This window comes from Canis lupus, unplaced genomic scaffold, assembly GCF_011100685.1.
Source record: "Canis lupus familiaris isolate Mischka breed German Shepherd unplaced genomic scaffold, alternate assembly UU_Cfam_GSD_1.0 chrUn_S1869H2066, whole genome shotgun sequence".
Lineage (NCBI taxonomy): Eukaryota > Metazoa > Chordata > Mammalia > Carnivora > Canidae > Canis > Canis lupus.
Genome location: NW_023330730.1, coordinates 12,453 through 31,269, shown reverse-complemented (window position 1 = coordinate 31,269; position 18,817 = coordinate 12,453). Strand labels below are relative to the sequence as shown.

General features: G+C 49.3%; 1 protein-coding gene across 2 annotated transcripts in view; it reads left to right on the top strand.

Moving 5' to 3' along the window:
• Window positions 1–18,817, top strand: part of LOC119878730 (carnitine O-palmitoyltransferase 1, liver isoform-like) — a 44,094-nt gene that overhangs the window by 13,458 nt on the left and 11,819 nt on the right. For both annotated transcript variants that reach the window (XM_038589302.1, XM_038589301.1), the window contains exons 2-9: window positions 1,288–1,441; window positions 4,165–4,304; window positions 10,414–10,585; window positions 12,084–12,185; window positions 15,124–15,261; window positions 15,667–15,744; window positions 16,423–16,530; window positions 17,497–17,584. In XM_038589302.1, the coding sequence (XP_038445230.1) occupies window positions 1,301–1,441; window positions 4,165–4,304; window positions 10,414–10,585; window positions 12,084–12,185; window positions 15,124–15,261; window positions 15,667–15,744; window positions 16,423–16,530; window positions 17,497–17,584 (967 nt within the window). In that variant the 5' untranslated portion in view covers window positions 1,288–1,300. The remainder of the gene's footprint in view (window positions 1–1,287; window positions 1,442–4,164; window positions 4,305–10,413; window positions 10,586–12,083; window positions 12,186–15,123; window positions 15,262–15,666; window positions 15,745–16,422; window positions 16,531–17,496; window positions 17,585–18,817) is intronic.

Here is an 18,817-nt window from a genome sequence, read left to right as displayed (position 1 = left end):
TGCTCTTGACACCAGCCACCCTGTCCTTGACCTGCCCTTGACCTCTGCCCAGAGTCCTGTTTTACCTTTGGGCCTGAAAGGCTTGCCCTCCAGCTGATCCTTCTGGGCTTCCATGTCATCTAGGAGGTCCCCTCTTGGACCCTCTCTACTTTTTGGCCTCCCTATGTGAGCTCTAGAGGGGCAGGAGGAGGACTTTACTGCCAATGTCTGCATCCTCCCCGTGGCTGGCATGTGGGAGGCAGTCAACAAACGCTTGCCGAAGGAGCAAATAAATGCAGGCCGCATGCCTCTCTGGGCCTGTAATGGAACCATTTGTTCCAATTAGCCGAAGACTAATAAGCTAGTTTGGCTTTTGTAACTGGGCATCTTTGAAAGCATGACACCTGTTTATATTGGTAGGTCCTCCTCCCACTCAGTAGGCTTCAGAAGGTAAAAACAGGAGAAATTGTGATAAGAAAACATACAATTTTGGGTTTTCATTATAGTTCTTGGTAGCTTTTCCCCCTTCTGTTAGCTTCCTTTTTATTGTGGGGCATCCGGTATAGAGCTTAGGAAGAAGGAGCATGGTCCCGGGGCTCCAGGAGGTAGCAGAGGGGCTGGCTGTGCCGGAGGGAGCCGTGAGGTGCATCCTGAGTCCCCAAGGAAGAAGACAGGAACCATGAGGAAGGGAGCCGGAATAGACCTGGCTCTGAAGCCGTTGAAAGGAAACACACTTTTATTGGTTGAGGCAGGGCAGCTAGCCTGAGCAGAGACACCCATAGACACCCACTCCGGAGGATTCTCTGTGTCTCCTTTTCATGGAGTCTTCAGTGGCGCCTGAGCCGGTCTCTCAAGACAGCAGCCACATGCATCCCCCAGAGTCCAGTGCTCCTGCCTGGACACAAGGGGTTCAGGGCCATCAGGGACTCATCTGTGGACTCTCTGGGTTTCTTCTGTGCCAGACTCCAGGAGGTTGGTGGGTGGCAGTGAGATTGGCAGGTGGCTAAACGGCTGCCAACTTCCTGGGTCAGCTGGGTGTGGCCTGGAGGCCTGATGGTAGGGGTGGGGGTGAGGTTCCACTCCTGGACTCCACCGGCCACCCCGGGCCTCTGAGCAGAGGGGACAGTGGGCTGGGTAGTGCTGGACAGGCCGGGGAGGGGCCAGTGGCCCCTGGAATTGGGTCTATTAATGGAATATGAAGTTTGTTAGATGGCTGGGAAAGACTAAATTCAGAACACATCCCAGGTCCAGGTAAGGGGCTAATACCTGGTAAAATGCTGGTTGTGTCACACTGTCCCCTTCTCCTAGGAGATTGCCGAAGATGGCGGAAGCTCACCAAGCCGTGGCCTTCCAGTTCACTGTCACCCCAGACGGTATCGACCTGCGGCTGAGCCATGAAGCTCTTAAGCAAATCTATCTGTCTGGACTACATTCCTGGAAGAAGAAGTTCATCAGATTCAAGGTTTGTGGATCCTTGTTTAAATCTATGTGGTGCTCACGCTAGCACCTGAGAATGCGTCTGGGTGCTGGTGCAGGATGGGTGTGTCAGTGCTGACGGGCACGGGGTTGGTACTTCATCGGGACTTATGAAACACTTCCACATGTACTGGCTCACTGAGTTCTTTTACTTTTATTTATGTATTTATTTTAAAGATTGTATTTATTTACTCATGAGAGACACACAGAGAGCCAGAGACATAGGCATACGGAGAAGCAGGTTCCATGTGGGGAGTCCAGTGCGGGACTTGATCCCAGGACCCTGGAATCACAATCTGAGCCGAAGACAGACGTTCAACCACTGAGTCACCCAGGTGTCCCAGGCTCACTGAATTCTTGAAGAAATTCTGTAAGGCAGGCAGGCTGGTTTGGCACCCTGTAGGCAGGTAAGGCGGTTGTTCAGGGAAGCAAAGACTAAAATCCACGTCTCTGAGTTCAGAACTCTTTACACCTTGGAGAAGGAGGATCATTTCCAGCTGTACGAATCGCAGTGAGTTTATCTAACAGATGCCTCGCTGATAAGACAGTCAGATGTTGAAATATATGCATGTAAATTCAAATAGAGTTAACTTCACATGTTCTCAATTCTGTTTACCTGAAAGACTGGGAATTTATTCACTTTTTATAAAGATATTTTATTTATGAGAGAGAGCACGCACATGAGCAGGGGGAGGGGCAGAGGGAGAAGCAGACTGCCTGCTGAGCAGGGGGCCTGACTACAGGGTTCCATCCCAGGACCCCAGGACCGTGACCCAAGCCAAAGGCGACGCCCAACCGAGCCACCCAAGCTTTTTTTTTTTTATTCAAGCACAAGTCTCGTTTTCCATAATCATAATTTTTTTTTCACTTAATCATAATTTATTTTGAAAATCATAGGAGGAATAAGATGCATGTTTGGAAAGAATTCAAATGAGATGACAGTTCATCAAGTTACCTGCCGCAGGGAATGAGGAAAACTCATAACCGTTTATTTATTTTCCAGTTTCCTTTTCAGAGGGTGTAGCTCAGACTAGCGCTGATGAGAAGGCCAAGGAGCCAGAGTAGGTGAGAGCAGTGACTCAGAAGGGCGACAGGCCCCCTGGGAACCGGCCTGGCTGGGCAGGTGCTGCCCCGGGTGGGGGTGGGGGTCCCCGCACACGGCCCTGGCAGCTCCCGCGGTCGAGCAGGCGCCACCTACAGGGGGAAGCGCGCTCTGCCACCTGACCTTCCTGAGAGCAACACCTTTTACCGCCAAATCCAGGGAAAGAGAGACTTGGGTGCAGAGCTGTGGCCATGTGTCCTTGCACCCCAGTGGAAGTGTTCTTTGGTTTCAAAGACCTTGTAGTACTGCTGGCAAGACCAGTGGATAGGAAGAGAGAGGATCAATAGTGCATGGCTGCACCTGACTGCATGGTTACAGAGGACCATGTGGCTCGGAGCTGGAGGGGCCGCCGGGGGAGGCTGGGGTGAGTGGGAGACCTCTTATCTGGACCCTTCTTGCTTTGGTTTTAATGTAACGTAATACATGTATGTGTCTTCACCTTAAAAGAACGTTTACTTCAGAGAACACCAGGAGAAACCCCCACTTTGTTTAAAATCTCTTTCTCGGGGCACCTGGGTGGCTCAGTGGTTGAATGTCTGCCTTCGGCCCAGGTTGTGATCCCGGGTTGAGTCCCACATCGGGTTCCCTCTCAGGGAGTCTGCTTCTCTCTCTCTGCCTATGTCTCCCTGCCTCTCCTTCTGTATCTCTCCTGAATAAATATATAAAACCTTAAAAAAAAAAATCTTTCTCTTAGACCTCTAGACAATAGGAAATCTATGGGAATAACATGGAAGGATGCAAGTAGCTTCTAAAATAATTCAGAAGAGCTTTGAGAGTTTTTAAATCCATTGTCTTGGTCAAATCAATCTCTTATTAAGAAGGCTTTAGCAAGAATTTTTTTTTTTTTAATTTAATTTAGTAGTTTCGAAACAAACACCAAAATAAAGAGAATAAGGAGGGCAGCCCCGGTGGCGCAGCGGTTTAGCGCCGCCTGCAGCCCGGGGTGTGATCCAGTCCCACATCGGGCTTCCTGCATGGAGCCTGCTTCTCCCTCTGCCTGTGTGTCTGCCTCTCTCTTCGCTCTCTCTGAATAAATAAATAAATAAATCTTTAAAAAAAAAAAAGAGAGAATAAGGAGGCACACTGCTTACCTGGGTTCCAGAATTTTATTTCATAATGTGCTTTCTCATTTCTACTTTTTTTGTGGTTTTTAGGGTGGGGAAGTAGGAAGGTTTGGCTGAAGGATCATATCATAGCAAATTCTCAGCCTGGAATGAGGTCTCCTGAAAATATTTGGGGGTCAACAATACAGCCTCATGATTCAAGAGCAACAGGAGGGGTGGTTTTGGAGCTGGTCTTGGGGCATCCCCAAGGTGTAGCAGGTTGGGAGAGAGGACTTCATGGTTGGTTCAGTTATGAGTCAGTCTAGGTAGAGCTCGGGAATCAGTGTTAATAAACTAGTGCCTTGGGTGATTCTGATGTCTTGGGGTCACTCTCAGAGGAATCTGCTTCAGGGAGAGATTTGGCTCAGATGTAGAAGAAGAGAAGGAGCTGGAGGCTCTGGGGAAGATTTCCTCCAGGGACAACGTGGTCACTTAGCCACCATGTGCTACGAATGCCTCCTTACCACTCTGCCCAGGACTCAACGATACATGTTCTGTTTCTAGAATGGCATCATCACTGGCGTGTACCCGGCGAGCCCCTCCAGTTGGCTCATCGTGGTGGTGGGTGTGATGTCAACCATGTATGCCAAGATCGACCCCTCGCTGGGAATAATTGCAAAAATCAATCGGACCCTTGACACTACGTGAGTACTCTTTTCATATCTTAGATTGTCTAGGAAGCTAGCGATTTCTGTTGCTAATAATTTTATGTCTCTTCAAATATAATGACCATTCCTGTTCTGATTGAATCATTTGAAGCTTTGCTCTTCTCCGTAGGCTTTCTTCTGTGTTAAGGTCCACAGGGAGTTTATGGTCTCTTGCAGCTCTTTTTCTGGAGACAGCCTTGGGCCTGGGTTGTGCTGGGACATCGTGTCAGGGCCTGAGGTAGTGTGGTCAGTGCACATAGCCTGGCTGCAGTACCGCTTTTTTTTTTTTTTTTTTTAAGATTTTATATATTTATTCATGAGAGACACACACAGAGGGAGAGAGAGAGAGACAGAGACACAGGCAGAGGGAGAAGCAGGCTCCATGCGGGGAGCCCGATGTGGGACTCGATCCCGGGTCTCCAGGATCAGGTCGTGGGCTGAAGGCAGCGCTAAACCTCTGAGCCACCCGGGCTGAGGCTGCAGTATCCTTAAAAGAAATCTCTGCTTCAGGAACTGGTTCTGGATACGGTCAGTTCTTTGCACTGGAGTCCATGATCCTAACAAGTAGCTGCTCTGGGGAGACCTCAGCCCCTTAGCTCTCTGTCAGAGTGGCATCAAACCCCAGAGGGAACCCTAGCACTCCTGAGAGTTTCAGGTTTTTCTAGGAGCTTGAAAATAGGCTCTCTTTTCACCATGATGTTTGGCCTAGAGGAGCCTCTGGGTTATTATGTTTCTGGGAAGGTGTATGTAGTGCGAGAGCACTTATGGAACCCTCCCGGCGTCCTTCCTCTGCTGCAGTCCCAGGGATGGGCCCTGACATGCGTGTAGGACCCCCTAAGGTTCAGACTCTACGCTGTGGTGACCTCTCACTGGGGTAAAGTGAAGAAAGGTACACAGGTACGAAGTCTCAGAGAGGAAGCAAGGGACTGGAATTCAGACCCAGCTTGGCACATCTCCAAAATCTAAGCTTCCTGCAACATGCCCTGAGCCTCCATTCAGAGAACCTTCCTGCCACACATACAACGGGCACCACTCCCTGGTTGGCATTTGAGTGACCAGATGATAGAACACAGGCATCTCTGTCACCCTGTTTGCATCTGGCCCTTTGTCTAGAATATTTATTTTTATTTTCTGGCTAGAAAGTATCCCAGTACCTCTATGTCGCCGTAGCTGTTCTGTGCCAGACCTTCCATTCTGTGTCTCTGTTTCTCGTTTGCACTGACAAACCTTCTAGGTCTCTTCCTAGAAAAATGATGGTCTCCCAAGTCCTTGTCACATAGCCAGGCTTTGTTTGGGGCAGTGGTTGCGTGTGGAGGGTAGGGTCCCCTGATGGACCAGATGGTAGCCCAGGGGTGTCCTCACGTTTCCTGGGGTGTACCTGGGGTGTCAGGTGCTGGCCTGAGCAAAACAGACTCCAGGCCTTTTGATAAACCAGCACTTTGCTGGTTGTTTGGATTTAATGTCGTTCCTGCAGAAAGGAATAAATTGGCAGGGTAGGACTTTAGATGAAAACTCTCAGCTCATGACTGAGTCAGACTCCGATGACTTTGAAGAAGGAATTCAGTGTGTGTGTGTGTGTGTGTGTGTGTGTGTTTTAAGATTTATTTATTCATTCATGAGAGACACACAAGAGAGGCAGACACACAGGCAGAGGGAGAAGCGAGCTCCCCATGGGGAGCCAGATGCTGGACTCCATCCCAGGTCCTGGGATCATGCCCTGAGCCGAAGGCAGACGTTCAACCACTGAGCCACCCAGGCGTCCTGGAATTCAGTGGTTTTATGTAAAGGTGTGAACTTCTGCCTTGAGTGGGTGCCCCTTCCCCTTCCCCTGCTTCTTGTTTAAAGCCCAGAGTCCAGCCGAGTTGCTCATGGCCTCCGAGCTGCCTCAAGAACGCTGGCTCCTGCCTCTATAAGCATCTGCAAGGCCTAGAATAAAAATTCCATCATTTCAGGGGAAGTGTGCCTGGGCTGGACGCCTGCTGATTCCTTGCTCTGCCTGGGGGCTGGGGAGGCTGAGACAGCGACCCTGACACTCCCCATGCTCTGGCCAAACCGTGTTCCTGCTGTCAAGACCCTTGTAGACAGCTGGCCTCTGCATGCTAGGTCGTGCTTTTTTTGCATCCTCTTTACACTGTTGTGGGCTTAATACAGATTTTTTTTTTTAAGATTTTATTTATTTATTCATAAGAGAAAGAGACACAGGCAGAGGGAGCAGAGGGAGGAGAAGCAGGCTCTATGCAAGAAGCCTGATGCAGGACTCGATCCTGGAACTCCGAGACCATGTCCAGAGCCGAATGCAGATGCTCAACCGCTGAGCCACCCAGGTGTCCCTTAACACAGATTTTTAATTTACTCTCCACTGTGGGCTCTTTTTTTTTTTTTTTTTTTTTTTTTAAGGAAGGCTTTTTTAAATTTTTTTTTATGATAGTCACACACAGAGAGAGAGAGAGAGAGAGAGAGAGAGAGGCAGAGACAGAAGCAGGCTCCATGCACCGGGAGCCTGACGTGGGATTCGATCCCGGGTCTCCAGAATCGCGCCCTGGGCCAAAGGCAGGCGCTAAACCACTGCGCCACCCAGGGTTCCCTCCACTGTGGGCTCTTTTTTTTTTTTTTTTTTAATTTTTATTTATTTATGATAGTCACAGAGAGAGAGAGAGAGAGAGAGGCAGAGACAGAAGCAGGCTCCATGCACCGGGAGCCCGATGTGGGATTCGATCCTGGGTCTCCAGGATCGCGCCCTGGGCCAAAGGCAGGCGCCAAACCGCTGCGCCACCCAGGGATCCCCACTGTGGGCTCTTAACACTGGATTATATTTAAAAGTGTTGGCTATTTAAAGCCCTATAATAATCTGGATCCTTATACGATTTGTCTCTTTGTGTCTGTAAACCGATTGCAGTGAACTGGGCCATCCCTGGCCCAAATTTAGAAGGACCGGGTTAAGGGTCAGTGTTTTCCAGGCATGGGTCATTCTGGAACCTAGGTGGCTGCTTGTTTGCTTTCTTTGAGAGATGGCAACTGAGAAAGTGAGACAGCACACAAGTGGTAGAGAGAAGCAGGATCCCCGCAGAGCAGGGAGCCCAATGATGCAGGGCTCGATCCAGGATCATGACCCAAGTCGAATTCAGATGCTTCACCGACTGAGCCACCCTGGCACCCCAGGTGGCTGCTTTCACAAGCGCAGATGTACCTGGCCCAGCAGGGTGTGCTCTGCTTTTGTCTGACTCCTGCAATCTCAGAAAGAACCTGTTCTTTAAAAGAAAACTTTTTTTGTGAATGCTTGTCATTGAAGCGCCTGTGTGTGTATATCATATAAAAATTGTGAACGTGTATTTATTTGCTAATGTTAAAATACTGTTCGGTTTTTGTTGGTCAATAGGTATGTGTGTCTTTTCCTTTAGTGACATAGTCCTTTGGAATCTAAAATGTAGATTATCTGAAAGATAGGTTCTTAACTCCTAGCTCCAAGCTTGCTTGTAGATTATATTGTCAGCAAAGAATGTGTAGGTGGAAAGTAGAAGCCACAGCTGAGTCTGAACACAAGATTTGACAGATTATAAGGAAAACATGAGTTTTGAAGCAAAACTATTTTACCTTGAAGACAATTTGTTTCAATACTTACGTATCATAAGATGTTAACTTGATGGTTTTTAAATATTGGAGATACCTGTAGGTTATGTATACTGGTTTTAATGATTTGAAGCACACTGAAATATTTTTTTTTAATTTTATTTTAAAAAAATAAAATAAAATAAAATTTTATTTATTCATGAGACAGAGAGGTGGAGACATAGAGGGACAAGCAGGCTTACGTATGGAGCCTGATGCAGAACTCGATTGCATGACCCCAGGATCATGACCTGAGCCAAAGGCAGACACTCAACCATTGAGCCACTCAGGTGCCCCTGAAATAATTTTAAAAAATGAGATATGATTGATATATAATGTTATGTTAGTTTTACGTGTGTAACATTACGATTTGGTAGACGTATATAGCTTAAACTGATAACCACACATCTAGTTAAGTAACACTCCTCTCCACACGAGTACAGATTTTTTTTCTTGTGATGAGACCTTTTAAGATCTACCTTCCTAGCGATTTTTAAATATACAATATGGCACTGTTACCTATGATCCCTAAGACTTTTTTGTCTTAATGCTGGAAGTTTATACCCTCTTTATTAAGATTTTATTTTTAAGAATCTCCACACCCATGTGGGGCTCGAACTCACAACCCTGGGATCAAGGAGTCACACACCCTACCAATGGAGCCAGCCAGGCGCTCCTGGTAATATGTACCTTTTGACCATGGTCCCCCCCCCCCCCCCCACTTTGCCTGTCCCCTGCCTCAGGCAGCCACCAGCCCATTCTCTGTGTCTGTGAATTTAGAATTTTGTTTTAGATTCCACGTATAAGTGAGATCCTGCAGTGTTTGTTTTTCTCTGACTTATTTCGCTTGGCATAAAGCCCTCAAGCTCCATGGTTGTCACAAACAGCAGGATTTCCTTCTTTTTTATGGTCGAATAACATTCCATCATATTTATATAGCACACCTTCATCCACTCTCCCATCAATGGACACTTGGGTGGTTTTCATGTCTTGGCTCTTTTGGATGATGCTAAATTGGACATGAGGGTGCAGATACGTTTTCGAGAGGGTGATTTCATGTCCTTCCGATAAATACTCAGAAGTAGAATTGCTGGATCATAGGGTAGTTCTATTTTTAGTTTTTTTGAGGAAGCTCCATACGGTTCTCCGCAGTGGCTGCACCCTCAGTGGCTGAGGGTTCCCTATTCTCTGGGTCCTTACCAACATTTTGTTATTTAAATCCTTTTTATTTTATACTAGGTTGTGGTTTCCAGAGCAACTAAAACTAAAAACCACAAAGATTTTTGACAGTCCCATCTTTACCGTACAGTCTATCCCCTTCCTTAGCCAATGAAAACATTTTCTCTTAAGTTTATTATTACTATTATTTTTTAAATATTTAATTTATTTATTTGACAGAGAGAGAAAGAGCACATACACAAGCAGGGGGAGGGGCAGAGACATAGGCAGAGGGTGAAATAGGCTTCCCGCTGAGCAGGGAGCCCCATAAAGGACTCGATCCCAGGACCCCGGGATGATGACCTGAGCCAAAGGCAGATGCTTAATCAACTGAACCACCTAGGTGCCCCTAAGTTATTTATTTATTTTTAAAGATTTTATTTATTTATTCATGAGAGACACAGAAAGAGAGAGGCAGAGACACAGGCAGAGGGAGGAGAAGAAGGCTCCATGCTGGGAGCCCGATGTGGGACTCGATCCCAGGACTCCAAGATCGCTCCCTTAGCCGAAGGCAGACGCTCAACCGCTGAGCCACCCAGGCATCCCCTAAGTTCATTATTTAAATGATCATTTTGTGGGGCGCCTGGTGGCTCAGTCAGTTGGGTGTCCGATTCTTGATTTTGGCTCAGATCGTGATCTCAGGGTCCGGAGATAAAGCCCTGCTTCGGGCTCAGCATTCAGCAAGGAGTTTGCTTGAGATTCTCTCTCTCCCTCCTTCTGCCCCTCCCCCTGCTCACTTGCACTCTCTGTCTAAATAAGTAAATAAAATCTTTAAAAAAAAGATCATTTTATGCCATCAGTTTCTTCATTTATACATAAGTATGCCTGCCTAGATCAAAAAGAAGCTTTTTTGATATAAATGGCTGTAATGGTTTCCCCAAATGATCTGAGTGTCCCATGACTAATGGTGAAACCCAAAGGTAGGTTTGAGGAGGAGGGGCAGGAAGGGAATGGCCCAGAGTTGCTGTGAGCACCCAGCTGAGCAGGTGGAGGTGGACCTGGGGCATGGGTTTCATCGTGGGCAGGCCACCACCTCCCATGTCACCCGTCACCATCCCTAGACCCTGGAGAAAGATGTGCATCTTTCCCTGAGAACACAGGAGGCCTGGTTTATCCTGAGGATAGGAGAGCGGTGTCTGAGTCTTTCAAGAGTTAGGCTGATACTTAGCGAACGTGGTGTTCTTGGAATGTGGTCTCATTTGTGTTCAGGAAGGAAGGCCGCTCTGGCTGGCAGCGTGTGGCATCCACCCTAATGTGTTCTGGGCTTATGTCGTGTCCCTAGGGGCTACATGTCCAGCCAGACAAAGAACGTGGTCAGCGGCATCCTCTTCGGCACGGGCCTGTGGGTGGCCCTCATCATCACCATGCGCTACTCCCTCAAAGTGCTGCTCTCGTACCACGGCTGGATGTTCGCCCAGCATGGCAAGATGAGCCGCGCCACCAAGATCTGGATGGTAAATGACCCTCCCTTCACTCTTGGGGCTGTGTGCATTTTTTAGAACTGCTTTTTTTGGGGTACGCTTGCTGTACAAAAGGCCTCAGAGCAGTTTAGGAGTGTGCATGGCTCGTTGTGTCTGGAGGTAAGTATGCACCTGGTCCATCAGTGCCGCAAACCTAGCCTTCCCCCTACCCCCAACGCTTCCTCATGTCCCACCCTGCTTTTCCTTTGCGGTTAAGAGCATGTAAGCAAAATCTGCCCTCTTAGCAAAGGTGTAGGTGCACAGGGGCAGCGTGATCAGGGGCCCAGTGCTGCAGGCACCTGCCACCCCCGCCACCCCCCCTTCACCATAGTATTCAGTCTTCACTCAGCACAGTGTCTCAGGCGGGTGGCTTTTACTTTGAAAGGGAGATCCTCATGGGACCTTTCCCCTTCTACAATTGGTTGACCTGGGAGTTGACCTCATTGCTCCAGAGCCGTTGATTCATCTTGACTCATAAGTGTGGGCCAAAGAGTATATTTTTCTTTAATGATGTTTGTCACTTCTGAAGGTGGTATGTTAACGTCTTGCCATCCGGATTATCCATCAAAGAGAAGGGACGCCCATCCACTTCTTTGTAGCTTTTCTGACTAAGTCGAAGGCAGACGTTAGGTGGATTCCCCTGCCGACCGGTCCGACCTGGTCTCCCTGATCCACCCCGTGCTTCAGGGTGTCCTGCTGGCTCCCCTGGGCCGCAGCCCGAGCGGCCCTGGTTTGCCGTGCGCATGGATGCCTGTCCCGGATTCCCTTCCTCCCCGGGGCTGCTTGGGAGAGGCACCCCCACGCCCGGCCCACTCTCACCCCTGGGGTGCACTCTCCCCTGACCGACTTCCTGCGCTGGCCTGGGTGTAGTTTCACTGATTGGCAGAGTCAGAGCTGGTGCCCACCCTTGACGGAGTGAGCTAAACGGCGATCCCCGGGGTGGCCCTCCTGGCGTGTGTCCGGTGGAGTCCCAGCTGCCCGCTGTGAGCCCAAGAAATGCCTTCGAGGTCTGAGATCTCAGATCCCAGTGTGAGATGAGCAGGTGTTAGATCCTTCCAGAGGAAAGCCAGGGCCGAGAGTGGGCAAATGTGTGTTGTCTGCTGGGCTTGAGGCAGCCTCCTTGCTGCTCCACTGGGATCGGCTCGAGGTCTGAGCTTCTCAGCTTTGCCTCTGCTCACCCTTGCCAGCACTTTGAGTCAGTCCCCAGACCAAGAGCGGCCTTGCGGAGGTAGCTGGGTGGATCTTGGGCCACGTGCAGACATACAGTCAGCCGGCAACACCTGGGTGCGCATCCTCGCCAGGGCATATCGAAGCATCCATCAGACCTGGGCTTTCATCAGGCCGGTTTCTGTTTGGGGTTCCCTGTTTGTTTGCTAAGGCCTGGGAGTGTCGGGGTGGAAGACCACAAAAAAATCAGTAGTCAGCAAATTGAGGGCTGGCTTGCATCTTTAATGTGGTCTCATGTTTTAAAACATTCCTTTTATTTTTAAAGGGTATGGTCAAGATCTTTTCCGGCCGAAAACCTATGTTATACAGCTTCCAGACGTCACTGCCACGCCTGCCAGTCCCGGCCGTTCAGGACACCGTGAACAGGGTAGGTACAGCTTCGAGCTCACTGGAACACTCCCACTCCCCCATGTGTCAGTCCTCCTGGGATTAAGATTTATGACCCATAGCAGTTGGCTGGCTATACTCAGCGCCGTACTTGTCTAGCTATTGGAGGAGATCTTCCTTTCTGACATATCAGCACATAGGAGGTGTTTTGTTTTTTGATGTTTTTATTTTAATTTGTTTTTTTAAGATTTTATTTATTTACTCACAAGAGACACAGAGAGAGGCAGAGACCTAGGGAGAGGGAAAAGCAGGCTCCCTGCAGGGAGTCCGATGCAGGACTCGATCCCAGGACCCCAGGATCACTCCCTGAGCCAGAGGCACCCCATGAGGTACCTTTTTTTAAAAGGCAGCACATTTGATAGAGAAACAGCTTTGGAAAAAATTTTTTAAACATCTTTGTTGGCAGCCCGGGTGATTCAGTGGTTTATTTTTTTTATTTTTAAAAGATTATTTATTTAGGGGATCCCTGGGTGGCGCAGCGGTTTGGCGCCTGCCTTTGGCCCAGGGCGCGATCCTGGAGACCCGGGATCGAATCCCACATCAGGCTCCCGGTGCATGGAGCCTGCTTCTCCCTCCTCCTGTGTCTCTGCCTCTTTCTCTCTCTCTATGTCTATCATGAATAAATAAAATAAATCTTTAAAAAAAAAAAAAAAGATTATTTATTTATTCATAGAGACACAGAGAGAGAGAGAGAGAGAGGCAGAGACACAGGCAGAGGGAGAAGCAGGCTCCATGCAGGGAGCCTGACGTGGGACTTATCCAGGGTCTCCAGGACCACTCCAGGATCACCACCGGAGCTGCCCTGACTCAGTGGTTTAGCGCCGCCTTCAGCCCAGGGTCTGATCCTGGAAACCCATGATGGAGTCCCACGTCAAGCTCCCTGCATGGAGCCTGCTTCTCCCTCTGCCTGTGTCTCTGCCTCTCTCTCTCTCTCTCTCTGTCTCTCATGAATAAATAAATAAAATCTTTAAAAATGAATAAACAGCTTTGTGTGATATAATTCACATATCATGTGGTTCCCTCAAAGTGTCCAATTCAGTCGTCTTTGGTATGTTACATAACTAGTTGTTTTAAATTGTGGTACGTAGTATGTACTATAAAAGTGACCATGTTAGCCACTTTAAGGAGGCAGTTGTGTGGCATTGAGTACATTTTCATAGTGCAGCCTCCACCATGGGCTAGTTCCAGAACTTTCCATCACTGAAACCCCACATGCATTAGCCTGACACCCCATTTCATGTCTCCCCCGCTCCCTGACCCCTGGCACCCACCAACCTGCGCTGTCTCTGTGGGTTTGCCTGTCCTGGATGTTTCCTATAAATGGAATCCTACAGTATGTGCCTCTGCATCTGGCTCTTAGACTGTTTTGAGGATTTGTCTATGCCGGAGTATCTCTCAGCATATCCGACTGGACGATTGGACCACACTGCGTTCCTACATTCATCTGTTGGTGGATGTTTGCCTGGTTTCCAGCCTGCAGCTGTTGTGAACGGTTTTGTTCAAGGACCTGCTGGCACTGGGGTGGGTTGAGGCCTGGAAGTGGGACCTTGGGGTCTGACGGGACCTCTGTGTCACCTGGAGGAGCAGCCGGGCTGGTTGCCACTGCAGCCAACCAGGGCTGGCTTCTGCTTTTGGCCCCATTTTAAAGACTAAGCAGGACATGTTTTGGCTTTTGCAACCAGGCCTGTTGGCTTTTCAGGTTTCTTCTCCTCTCTGCTCTCATGTGTCCTCACCTGCGACGTGGTGACAGAAGCCCAGTCCCGTGGGAGAGTGAGCAAGCTGCTGGCATCTCTGGCTCAGTGGGCATTGCCACTAGGTGGATTGACACGTTTCCCCATACACTGAGGGCCTTACTTTCTATAAGTTTGCTCGTGTGCATTGCAGCAACTTTAGATGACGGTCTCCAAACCCTGCACGTCTGACCTGATACGTGAGCACACTCACTTCAGAGTGGTGCCAGTCAACATCCCGGGGGCCCCAGAACCCTGTCCTGGAGGCCTGGCCTTGACCTGATGCTTGGCCTTCCACAATCCCATCCATTGTGCTGGCTCCTCCTTCCCACCCTGGTGTCTTGGGCTCACTTCCTGGCACTGTCCTAGCACTGTCCTGAGCCATGATCCAGTGGGAATCAGGGTTTTGATTGAGGGCCGAATGATGGGAACTATGGAGATGTCCTTGTCGGCCAAACCGTGATCTTGTCACTCTGGAATTTGCTCTAGTGATCTTGTGGCGATGCGGGTCTGGAGAATTTAAAGGGCAGTAAATGATGAAGAAGTGTGATTGTGTCATTGTCGCTGACATAAAGCCACATGGCTAACTCGTGTGAGGACCCACAAAACCTACCACATGGGAGAGGTTTTTGTTTTGTTTTTTAAGATTTTATTTTTAAGTAATCTTCTTGCCCAACACGGGGCTTGAACTCACGACCCCAAGATCAAGAGTTGTACGTTCCGGGGCACCTGGGTGGCTCAGATGATTAAGTATCTGCCTTTGGCTCATGTCATGATCTCAGGGTCCTGGGATGGAGCCCCATGTTGGGCTCCGTGCTCAGCAGGGGGTCTGCTTCTCCCTCTGCCTACCGCTCTTCCTGCTTGTGCTCTCACTCTATTTCTCTGTCTCAAATGAATAAATAAAATCTTTTAAAATTTATCTACTTATTCATGAGAGACACACAGAGCGAATGGAGACAGGCAGAGGGAGAAGCAGGCTCCTCGTAGGGAGCCCGATGTGGGACTTAATCCCAGGACCCCGGGATCAACGCCCGGAGCCAAAGGTGGACGCTCAACCACTGAGCCACCCAGGCGTCCCAAGCTGGGGAAGATTTTTAAATTCTTAAGCAGGTTTATATGTTTTCTAAGGCACAGATAAGGGATCTGTGTGTTTTAACTCGGCATGTGTGCTTTTCATTAACCCTGTAGTATCTGGAATCGGTGAAGCCTCTGATGAAGGAATCAGACTTTAAACGGATGACGGTCCTTGCTCAAGATTTTGCTGTCAGCCTCGGACCCAAGTTGCAGTGGTATCTGAAGTTAAAGTCCTGGTGGGCCACAAACTATGTAAGTGTATACACCTTATTTCTTGGTGGTGATATTTTCGTGTGCAAATACTTGTCCATGCCACAAACCAGCAGGGCTTCCCCGTGCATGGCAAGTGAAACAAGGTGGGATGTGGAAGAGGAGGTATTAAATGTGATCAGATGACACCAGATGATGAGGCTGGAGTGGCTGCAGTCATTGGGTGGGCAATGTAGGGGCAGGGAACGGCAGGCAAGCTTGCTCAGGTGTGCGCTGTTTTAATCAGGTGACCCGGCTACATGGGTGTGTTGAACTCACACTTGCACTCAGGCTCCTCCAGGCACTGTGATGGGAGTGCCGCCGAGCAGTGATGGCACTCCTGGCACCCCGCCGGCCTGTGTGGCTCCTGCTAAGCTTGCTGGGGGTCTGTCCTATTTGCACCCACAGGTGAGCGACTGGTGGGAAGAGTACATCTACCTGCGGGGACGAGGGCCACTGATGGTGAACAGCAACTACTATGCCATGGTGAGTCCCCTAGGCGGGCAAGGCGGGCATCCCCATGGGCCTGGGGACCACCCAGGAAGCTCCTGCCCCTGCCTACGCTGGCCGGACTTCCTTCCAGGGCCCAGGACCTGCTTGCTGGGCCCGAAAGCTGTGTGGACTTTCTTCTGTGTTTGCCCTGAGCCACCATGGAGAAATTAGAGCCGCAGGAATACTTTCAAGCCCATCAGCTGCCCCTCACAGCAGGGCCTTCCCCTGTTGTCACAGCGGCGTGTGGCCTATGTCCCCGCCACCTCCAGAGCTCAACACCTGGCGGCCCAGGGTGTAGCTTCCTCCTTCTCTGCTCTGGGATGCCAGATTTTTCTTTTTCTCCAAGGCAGTGATAGCCCAGGAGGTCACGTCCCATTGTTTTGTTAGCAGTCCCACAGTCTGGGTTCTGGTAACTGGCGTTTACTACCTTTAGTAACTGGCCATCTCATTATTCTTTGTCTCTTTCTTTCTGTTCTTCATTTCCATTTATTTTCTTGTAGAACTCAAAATTGGCAAAGTATAGGAAATGTACTTTCAATTTCTTCTTTATCAGAGCAGGTGTGATTGAACGCCTATGGAGATACTTTAGCAGCGTGGAAATGCTCTCCTGTGTATGTTAGCTCAGCTTTGCCTGCGAACGTTCCCTCCGCTAACACATGTTTACCTTTTCAGGACTTGCTGTACGTCTTACCCACTTCGATTCAGGCAGCGAGAGCGGGCAACGCCATCCATGCCATTCTGCTCTATAGACGGAGGCTGGACCGGGAAGAGATCAAGCCGGTATGCCCACAAACTGCTTCCTAAAACATTTCTTTTTAGGGTGCCTAGGTGGCTGAGTGTCTGCCTTCGGCTCAGGTCATGATCCCAGGGTGCTGGAATCGAGTCCCAAATTGGGCTTAGAGCCTGCTTCTCCCTCTGCCTATGTTTCTGCCCCTTTCTCTCTCTCTCTCTGTGTGTCTCTCTCTCATAAATAAATCTTAAAAAAGAAAAAACATTCTTTTTAAACAGCTTTGGTGACTTTGTTGTCATACAGCTGGATGAGTCCCATCACTTTAAATAACGTAGCTCTGAAACCATCCCCACAGTCCAGGTGTAGTGAGCACATCCATCACCCCAAAAGTTCGTTGTGCCCCATGGTCTTGCTGCACCCTGCCATCGCCCGCCAGCTATGCCTCATTCTGCCTTCTGTCACTCCGGATCACTTGAGCTTTCCAAAGTTTGATGCAAATGAGATCTTGCAGTAGGTACTTTCTCTCTCTCTCTGTCTAGTTTCTTTCACTCTGTGTAATTATTCCAAGATTTAACTCTCCTCGCGTACCCCGAATGGATATACGTCTGTTGTACCGCAGCCCCGAGATCTGCCCCAGAAGAAAAGCTCTTGTTTGCTTTTGGAGGAAAACAATTTAGCTGGTGAATTATTCCAGGGAAACAGACATTTCTTTCTTAAATATCCCCGGGTTAAGTGTCAGTTTCTAAATAATCTGTGGTTTAAGTGTCGGTTTGTAAACGATTGATGAGAGCGTGCCCCTTGGGAAGGAAGGGTGCAGGAAACTGAGCCCTGGCAGGTCCAGTGATCTTGGTGATGAGGGTCAGCATCCTGGGGAAGAGCTGCTCTTCCCAGCATGGAAGCGATGAAGTCAAATGATATGTGCAAGGAAAACAAATCCAGTGTGTAATCTGCTCCTTCCCCCCTTTCCCCACCCCCTGAGGAATTTTTTGTTTGTTTGAAACATATTTTTGTTGCAGATTCTTCTTTTGGGATCCACAGTTCCTCTGTGCTCTGCTCAGTGGGAGCGAATGTTTAATACCTCGCGGATCCCAGGAGAGGAGACGGGTGAGTGAGGCTCCTTCGCAAAGCACTTTCTTGCTCCTTCCTCGCCGTGTATGGAAGGTGGCAAAACTCAGCGCACAGATTTGTGCTGACCGCTTCTGAGCATCTGCGATTTTATTTTAGGCTCAGGAACACTGGTCTGTTGAATTTCCTTGGCCTTTATTAGGCCCGGGCATGCGGCTTTTCTTCAGACTTCACAATTTCCCTCTGGTTGAAGGCTGTCTTCTAGGGTGTTCTTCCCACGTCTGGTTAGGAGTCTTCCTTGTCTTCATCTGGCTCCCTCGGAGGAGTTGTGCTCTGGCTCACACACATGTTGGCTTGTGCTTGGGAGACTGGACTTGGAATCCAGCAGCTCACTTGGGGCAGCCTGACCTGGGACAGCGGATCCCACCCTCGACCCTCGCAGAATGCCGGGCGGCCACGTAATTATACAAGCCACGATGCTCTGGAGAATGAGAGGGAGAGATGTGCCATCTGGGACTGTCCCAGGCCAGCCAGGGCTCAGGCTGTGTAGGTAGGAGATACTGGCCACTCTCAGCTAACAAACCGGGTCCTGTCTGAGACCTCGTGGTGGGCCATTATGATGACCCGTCGCTGCCTTTGAAGCTAACTGTATACAGAGTCCCAAGCTCATCCAGCTTTTGGGGGCTGTCGTGACAGCCGGGTACCTCCAGACTGTGAGCCCCAGGCAGTAACTTGTCCCGTGGACGTAGGCATGTGGGTCCTCAGACACAAAAGCTGGCCTCCGGGTAGGCTTCTGTAAGTGGATTCAGCTTGCCTCAGACCCAGGGCTCAGGGGCTTTCTGGAAACTCACTCTAGCAGTGCACTCAGTGCTTTTACAGTGGGGGTATTTCTGGCTAAGAAGTCAGCCTTTATTATGTCTCTCATACTCTGGAGTCCAGTGATCGGTGGCCAGATTTTTGTGAAAAGCAGATGAATTGGCAAAAAGCACTTTTGGGACAGTTGGGGACAGTAATTGCATTCTTAATTTTTTTTTTAATAATTAAAAAAGTATTTATTTTAGAGAGAGATTGTAGGGGGGAGGAGCAAAGGGGGTAAGCAAGAATCAGTGGGAGATTCCCCACTGAGCACAGAGCCCCCATGTGGGGCTTGATCTCATAACTGGAGCCAAAACTGAGAGATGCTCAACCAACTGAGCCACCCAGGCACCCCAGTCATAGCGCTTTTAAAAGTGGTTTTAATAAAACGTCCTACAGTTTTTCCTCTTACCCATG